The sequence below is a fragment of the Sciurus vulgaris genome (assembly GCF_902686455.1).
Source record: "Sciurus vulgaris genome assembly, chromosome: 18".
Classification (NCBI taxonomy): domain Eukaryota; kingdom Metazoa; phylum Chordata; class Mammalia; order Rodentia; family Sciuridae; genus Sciurus; species Sciurus vulgaris.
This window is the reverse complement of record NC_136479.1, coordinates 33,659,379-33,667,390: the sequence shown is the minus strand read 5'-3', so window position 1 is coordinate 33,667,390 and position 8,012 is coordinate 33,659,379. Positions and strand designations below refer to the sequence as shown.

Genomic DNA, 8,012 nt, shown 5'->3' with positions numbered 1-8,012 from the left:
CTGGACAAGGCCAGATTTCACCTGTGGCAGAAGGGACGGGGTCCACAGAAGTGCCCCCTGTGCCACAGTGGGAGCCAGTGGGGGCCGCAGGGGGCAGGGGCCTGGCCCTGTGGGGGTGGGGAGCAGGCCCCGCAGGCGTCTGGCCTGGGCTGGGAAGCGCCTCCCAGAGGCAGGTCTGCCTGCTGCAGGCACAGGAGGCGGGCAGGGTCCCTCGGGACCACGATGCTCTGGGAGACGAGGCACCAGTGGGGCTGGGCTGACCCCTTGAGGAAGGGGCAGCTGCGAGGCTCACCTGGTCCCTGACAGGCACCCAGAAGAGCCCGGAAGAGAGTGGAAGGCGGAGCCAGCTCCAACGTCTTCTCCATGTTCGATCAGTCCCAGATCCAGGAGTTCAAGGAGGTTGGTCAGCTGCCCCCGGGGACCGAGGCACAGGGTCAGCCTCGGTGCCGGGGGGCTTCCCAAAGGGGTCCTGTTCTTCTGGGCTGCCCTGGGTGCCTCAGAGGCTGGGGGTGGTGTGACTGGCTGCCCTGGGGAAGCCCCTGCTCTCTCTGAACCTCAGCCTGCACTTGCTGTGTGACCTGGGTTGGGCTTTTCTCTTCCCAAGCCTCAGTTTCCCTCTCTGTAAACGGGGTTTGCTGGGAGCCGGAGGCCAGAGGACAAGCATGGGGCCCACAGTGTGCTGAGCTGTCCGGAGAGGATGGCCACAGCCCTTGGGATCTGTGCCTCTGGGGCCGCAGGGCCCTGCACTGAGGTTCCCTGGCCGCACTTGGCAGGGGTGGTGCCAACCTGGGGGTGGAGCCAGGGGCCCCCGGGCTGGGTGGGCCATTGGCAGCTCAGTGCTGGTCTCTGCCAGGCCTTCACCATCATGGACCAGAACCGGGATGGCTTCATTGACAAGGAGGACCTGAGGGACACGTTCGCGGCCCTGGGTGGGTCCCCCCAGCCGGGGAGGGACGCATGGGCCTGGGGTCCAGTCGAGCCCAGGCTGCCTGGCAACGGCGGGTGTGGCAATGATGAGCTGGTTGGGGACACTACCAGGAAGGCCAGGGAGGGTCCGGGGTGCAAGGGGGACCTGGGCCAGGAAGGGGCACTACGGGGATGTGGAGGCCTGGGGGGACAAGGGTCAGGACCGCAGGGGGAGAGCAGGGCCACGGTCCTGATGGGGATGGGGGAGACCTGCCAACCTCTTCTGGATGAGCCCTCGCCCCTGGCCCTGGAGTGTCCACGGGGACCCCTGGAGCCTGTATGAGCCACGAGGCCTGGCACTCCGAGGGCCTCAGTCCCTTGCCAGCCAAGGGGCCGGGCGGGGTCTCAGGCAGACCTTGGTGACGCCCCGCAGGCAGGCGGGGCTTTGGGGATGGGGGATGGGGGAGCCCCGCGCCCAGACGCCCCCTCCCCCAGGCCGCATCAATGTCAAGAACGAGGAGCTGGAGGCCATGGTGAAGGAGGCCCCAGGGGCCATCAACTTCACCGTCTTCCTCACCATGTTCGGGGAGAAGCTCAAGGGTGAGCGGGGCCCCTGGGAACTGGGAGGGGCTGGGGCCTGTGGGTCACCCCCTGGGGACCCTGGCACCTAACTGTCTCAGGTGGGAACATATGTGGCCCTGGACGCCAACCCCTGGGGCACACTCCCTGGGGCCTGCCCCTGCTCCCCTCTGACCTGTGTGGTGGCGGTCACCGGTCACCGGTAGACCAAAGTGGCCTTGTCTACCGTGAGGACAGCCCCTGTCTCCACTCCCTGCTCCCTCCCTCCCTGCCTGCTCTGCCTCTCCGTCCCCAGCTGATGGGGCTAGTGCCCAGGCACAGAGGTGTTGTTGGGGAAGGGGTTTCCCAGAGTGACCACCGCCACCTCCAGGTCTTATTCTGTGATCACCCCAGACCCCAGGGAAAGGATCAGGGAACTCCTTTCATAAAATGGTGAGTCAGAGGAGGCTCAGAGAGGTTATGACACCTGACCAAGGTGCCCCAGCAAAAAAGCGGTCAGGATGGAGCCCCACCTGGGACCCTGGTCTAGTCGCTACTCCCCTGAGATAGCACCCCCTCTTTCTCTCCCAGCCCCGGGGGTGCCCCTGTAATGGCATCCCCATACGTGGGGGTTCTGTGGCCAGCACAGTCTGGTCGCGGCTGTTCCTGCCCTCCCTTAGCCCCTGACCTCAACTGGGTCTGGGGTCAGGACCTGGCCCGCAGGGACACCTGGGCTTATTTACCTTCTGCAGCCCCTGCTGCTGTCTGTGGGGGGCTCACACAGACCCCGAGGCTGCTGTAACAAGGGACCTCACACTCAGCACCTCCAGATCACAGCCACATTCTCGAAGCTCAGCCGTCTGGGCACCTGGACGCTGGCAGGACCCTGGGCTCTACGCTCCAGGGGAGCCCCTGTCTGCCCGCCCCAGCTCCCCGTGGCCGCAGCCCTCCCTTGCCACCTGGGGGCCTCCAGGGCCTCCTCTGTCACTCTGCCTGCCTCTTGTAGGGACACTGGTCACCGGAGTTAGGGCCCCCGGGAGAATCCAAGATGACCTTCTCCCCTCAAGAGCCTTAACGTGCCCCTGCACATGCCCCTTATTTTCTCAAATAAGGAGTCATCCTCAAGCTCTGGAGGACATTTGGGGAGGCTCATTATTCAGCCCACTAAGTGGGTGATTCCTACCTAACATCACAGATTTTTTCTTTCTTTTAGGATGGAGGACACAAAACCCAGGGGCCCTTGGCCACTGAGCCACATTCCCAGTCCTGTTTTGTATTTTCTTTAGCGACAGGGTCTCCCTGAGTTGCTTAGGCCTCACTTTGCTGAGGCTGGCTTTGAACTCGCCTCCTGAGCTGCTGGGATTACAGGCCTGTGCCACCGCGCCCAGCCTAACATCACAGATTTTATCGGGTAAAAAGTCCTTGCTTGCACAAGGTTGCACGTGATTTGCTGGAGAGTATAGTCACTTCCGGACCCTGTGGCCTGGCTAAGCCTGGAGCCAGGAGGAGGCCACGGTCCACTTGGTGTGAGGACGCTGGGGGACAGGGAGGCCAGGCACTCTCCTCTAGGCTGGCTTTGAACTTGGGTCTGTGCGACTAAGTGCCATGGGTCCCACCTCTCAGCAGCTGCCAGGGATCACTCCCAGGCCCATGGCCAATTCCCGGAAGAGGCCCGAGGGGCCCAGGCTGGGCAGGTTCTGCAGGAGAGACACAGGGTAACCCCAGCTGGTGGCTCTAACCTGAGCAGGGGATGGCCTCCCTCTTTGATCCCAAGCGGTGTGACTGAGGAATACTTGTTAATGGCTGGCGGGAAGCCTGGGCAAGCAGCTTTTGGGTGGCCAGGGTGGACAGCCCAGAGTCCTGGCCCCGTGGGCAAGGCAGGGTCCACCCCGCCTGGGCGTTGGGGGGTGTGTCAGGTGAGCGGTTCCCTGAGACCCTCTGAGCGCTCAGGGGAAGGGGAGCGCTCTCGGCTCCCGTGGGGGCGGCCTGACTTGCAGACGGAGGGACTGAGGCTGAGGCTCCAGCTCGTCTGCGGCTGAGCTGGGGATGCGACTAGGGCCTGGTGGGGGCCGCAGGGTGCAGCTTTTCCTCATCTGTGCCGGGACACTGGGCCTGTCACGCAAACTTGGCCAAGCCTGTGTGAGAGGCCAGCGGGCGAGGCCAGAGGCCTGGCGGGCGGGGAGGGCGGGACGGCCACCCCCCATCCCACTAATTGGGACAGGAGACTTTGTCATGAGTTTCCCAGCAGCAGGTTGAGAAGCAGCCACTCTGCAGCTGGTTTTATGAGTTTGGAGGCCCCAGAGCAGAGGCCAGTGCCAGGGGGCAGGCCAGGGCGGGCTGCGGTCTAGTGTCCAGCAGCTGGACCTGGACTAACCAAGTCCAGGGCACTATCCTCACGGGGAGGCTGGAACCGGCTTCAAACCGGCCCAGCAGAAGCCTCTTCAAAGACACCGACAGTTTTCAGCTGATCGATGTCAGCTGGGAGACCGTGACCGCAGAGCAGGGCCTCCCCAGCCCCCATCCTGGTCCTTTGACCACTCCGCCCCCACCAGCCCGAGCCACCACCATCCTGCCTACTTGACCCACCTGAGGCCCCAGCCCTGCTCCAGCAGGACGGCCCTGGGAGCTCACAGGCCAGCAGGGTCAGCTGGTGTCAGGCGCCATCCCTCTGGACCAGTCTCCACCCGACCTGGATGAGCTTCCAGTCTCCGGGGGAGACGCAGAGTCCTGACCCAGTGCGACGAGGCCGGTTGCGGAAGGAGCGGGGCACCCCAGAGGTACACCCCGCTTCTCTTAGGGGGCCTCAGGCAGGCGTGGGATCTCTCCAGGCCTCGTTTCCTCCCTGGTACTTTGGTGGCATCGTGTCCACTACACAAGATGCTGGGTCTGCAGGGACCGGATGCTGGGTGTGCAGCCGCGGGCACAGCCCCAGCACCAGGAACTGAGTGTTCCGGCCACAGTGAGGTGCAGAGGGAACACCCCTCGGACCCCAGGAGACAGTGGGGGCTGGAAGAAAGGAAGGGGCCTCCCCAGTCCCCAGGTCCAGGTGAAGGCTGTCAGTCACCTGCTGTCATTCACACAGCCTGTGAGGCCTCGGGGGCGCCCCCTCCTCTCCCTGTGCCTCAGTTTCCCCAGAGGTAAAATGGGCCACTTAAGCCCATGGTGGTACCAGAATATTTCCTCTAAGGACAGCTTTCTACAAAGCCACACAAGTGATAGTGTGCTGGCTGCATTGCCACCCAGCCTGTTGGCTTGTGCCTACCCTGGAGGGCGTTGATCTTGCAGACCCCTCCAGTGCCATTGTGCGAGCCCCAAGTGCAGACTCTTCTTCCTCCGTGCACAGCCTCTGCGCGTGGCTTGGGTAATATGCAAGCCCCAGGGCGTCACCCAGATCTCTGTGATCATGTAAGAGCAGTTGCACGATGCTGGGCAAGTCAGTTAACCTCTCTGAGCCTCAGTTTCTCCATCTATAAAATAGGGACAGAAGCATTCAGTAAACCCCGGGGTGTCCATGCACAGCTGTGCAGGTGGCTTGACTTCACGCCTAGGGTGCTGTTATCTGTTGTCACCATCCCTCGTTTCCCTGAGTCCTCCCTGCTCTGGCTTCGAGTGGCTTGGCCCTTACTGCGGAGCAGAAGTTGGGAGCCGGAGAGCTGGCCCCCGCCGGCAGCCCTGCCCCGGCGCCTGTCCCTGAGGGGCCTCTCCACGCGACGCAGGCACAGACCCCGAGGAGACCATCCTCCACGCCTTCAAGGTGTTCGACACGGAGGGGAAGGGCTTCGTCAAAGCCGACCTGTGAGTGGCCCGCCCCGGGTTTCTCCCCCAGACGCTCAGGGGGATGCGCGGGGGTGGGTCCGGGTGGGTGGCAGCCCCTTCCCTCCGTCCAGCCCAGCCTCCTGAGGCCCCTTCCCCCCTCTGGGCCCCAGGGAGCCATCTCAGGCACGTGGGAGTGGAAGGGAGGGCTTCCCAGTCGCAGGGAAGGAGGCAGAGGGGTCCCTGATGGAGGACTGGGTGGCCCGGGCTGGGGCGGAACAGCATTCTAGGTGCTGGAACAGAGTGCGTGCAGGGCCAGCGCTGGGTGTGGGGCGGTGGAGGTGGGATGGATTGGAGACGGCAGGGGCCGGGCCTGGGGGCTCACGCTCCAGCCGGGGACCCCAGGTCTGCCTCCAGAGCATGGGGTCCCAAGAGCCTCTCCTTAGGAAGCAGCAGGCTACCCAGGGCCCTGGGTGTGGTGCCAGCCTCCTGGCAGAGCCAGGGAGGCCTCCCTTCTGAGCCTCGCTGGGCCTGGGTCGGTGGCCCAGGCAGGTGAGGATTCCTGCCTCCCCCAGCACAGGCGGCCTGACCATGACCTCAGTGCTTCTGGTTGTGGGGGTGGGTCTATGACCCCCACAGCGTCCTCACTGCGGGTGTCCCATCTCATGTGACCTCACCCGAGAGCGTTAGTCAGCCTCCCAGGGCACTGGGGGCTGCGGGGGCTTCTGCAGCCCCTCCCGTCCATTCCCTCTCAGGGTCTGGGGCTCCCGCCTCCATCTTGGGACCAGGGGAGGCATCGGGCCACCACCCCGGCCCGGCCTGGACCGGCCCCCCTCCTCTCTCCCCCCAGCGTGAGGATGGGGCTGAGAGGAACCCCTGGGGACCCAGTTTGGGAATGGAGGTGCCTCCCCAGGCCACGGGACCTGGAAGAGGTGGCTGCCGGCCAGGCAGGCCACAGACGAAGCTCTGGTTGAAACAGAGTCTGTGACAAGTCCCCAGCTCGGAGCTGGAAACTGTGACTGTCCCACAGAAACATAAATAATGGAAAATGTGCGTTGGTACCACTGCCGGCGCCAGGGGACAGGCGGGTGCAGGGGCGGGCTCAGCTCGGATCCACCCAGTCCCTTCGTCCCGGTGAGGTCCCCCAGAGCCAGGGGTCCATCCCTCTGTGTGCGGGCTCCAGCTCCCACCTCTGGCTGCTCCAAGGGGGACAGGCCCCACCCTGCCACTGTCCCACTATAGGACACTGGGCAAGCCACGCCATAGTGTCCTGCCCAGTGACAGGAGAACCACAGGACTCCCTTCTCAGGTCTTCACAGCCGAGGACCAAGAGGACTCAGGCCTGGGCAGCCTTCCTGTGAAAGGCCGCAGGGATGTCAGCAGAAGTCACAGTCTAGAAACAAGTACACAAAGAAGAAAACAGAGAGGCCCCGGGGTCCCAGGTGTCTCCCCGTAATGACCTTTTATTTTTGGTACCTGGGATTGAACCCAGTAGTGCTTAGCCACTGAGCCACATCTCCGACCTTTCAACATATTTTATTTAAAGACAGAGTCTCACTGAGTTGCTTAGGGCCTTGCTAAGTTGCTGAGGCTGTTTTTGAACTCATGATTAGGACTCCTGCCTCAGCCTCCCAAGCCACTGGGATTACAGGTGTGAGCCACCATGCCTGGTTTCAGTGACCATTTTGTGTGTGTGTGGCGGGGGGTGAGCATACCTGGAATTGAACTCAGGGACACTCGTCCGCTATTTTGTATTTTATTTAGAGACAGGGTCTCACTGAGTTGCTTAGGGCCTCACCGTTGCTGAGGCTGGCTTTGAATTCTCGATCCTCCTGCCTTAGCCTCATGAGCCACTGGGATTACCAGCACCCGGCGGCATCAATGACCCTAAAGTTGATTATCAACACACCCTGGGAATCAGAGTGGTCCCAAGGTCATGATGGGGTCTCCAGGTCATGCCACCTGATGCCCACCTGCTGCTGGGGGGACAGCCTGGGTGACAGAGGAGGTGGCTGGGGCTCAAAGAGTTGTCTGAGGGATGGGAGCACCAGCCCCAGGTTGGTGTCCTCCGGGGCCAGGATGCCTCTGTCCCCCTCACCCCTGGGATCTGCATGCCCAGCTGGTGTGTCCCTTCCCCTGGACATGACTGCGTCTCCCCATGAGCAGCATCAAAGAGAAGCTCATGACCCAGGCGGACCGGTTCAGCGAGGAGGAGGTAGGTGTGGGCTTTGGGGCACCTGGGTCCCCCAGCCCCGGTCAGTCTTCTCCAGCCGACCCCCTGCCCCCTCCCCAGGTCAAGCAGATGTTCGCGGCTTTCCCGCCAGATATGTGCGGCAACCTGGACTACAGGAACCTGTGCTACGTCATCACGCACGGCGAGGAGAAGGACTAGCAGCGGCCGGCCTCGCGCAGCCTGAGGCCCGGGGAAGAGGTCCTACGGGTCAGGCCCAAGCTAGAATAAACCGCTAAGGCCTGAGTTTGCGTGACTGGTGTTCGGCTCGGGGAGACGCGGAACTCTCCTGCCCTCTTGGGTTTTCTGCACTCTTTGGTCCCTGGCTTTGCTCGGCTGCTCCTGACCAGCTGCTTCAGGGCAGAGGGATGGTTTCCCTGCTCCCCGCTGGGCCCCAGCCCCAGGCCTTCGTCCGTGGGGCTCTGTTGGGCACCCAGTGCGTGGCAGAGCCTACGCCCGTGCCTGGGACTTGAAGGGGAGCCAAGAGTATCCGTGGGCAGGAGGGCCCCACAGCTGGTGGTGAGGCAGAGAGTCGGCGGGGGACAGAGGGGGGTCAGGAAAACCA

General features: G+C 63.3%; 1 protein-coding gene across 1 annotated transcript; it reads left to right on the top strand.

The window, feature by feature from the left end:
- Positions 1-311: 311 nt before the first annotated feature.
- MYL10 (myosin light chain 10) lies at positions 312-7,642 on the top strand. Its single transcript, XM_079121836.1, has 6 exons — positions 312-399; positions 854-929; positions 1,402-1,506; positions 5,181-5,259; positions 7,384-7,432; positions 7,511-7,642. Exons 1-6 carry the CDS (start codon positions 364-366, stop codon positions 7,607-7,609), a joined length of 444 nt encoding a protein of 147 aa, XP_078977962.1. The 5' UTR covers positions 312-363; the 3' UTR covers positions 7,610-7,642.
- The last annotated feature ends 370 nt before the right edge of the window (positions 7,643-8,012 follow it).

Coding starts and splice junctions, on each gene's coding strand:
- MYL10 (XM_079121836.1), top strand. CDS start 364: ATGTTCGATCAGTCCCAGATCCAGGAGTTCAAGGAG. Junction 1,507..5,180: donor GTTCGGGGAGAAGCTCAAGG/GTGAGCGGGGCC, acceptor CACGCGACGCAG/GCACAGACCCCGAGGAGACC. Junction 7,433..7,510: donor ACCGGTTCAGCGAGGAGGAG/GTAGGTGTGGGC, acceptor CCCCCTCCCCAG/GTCAAGCAGATGTTCGCGGC.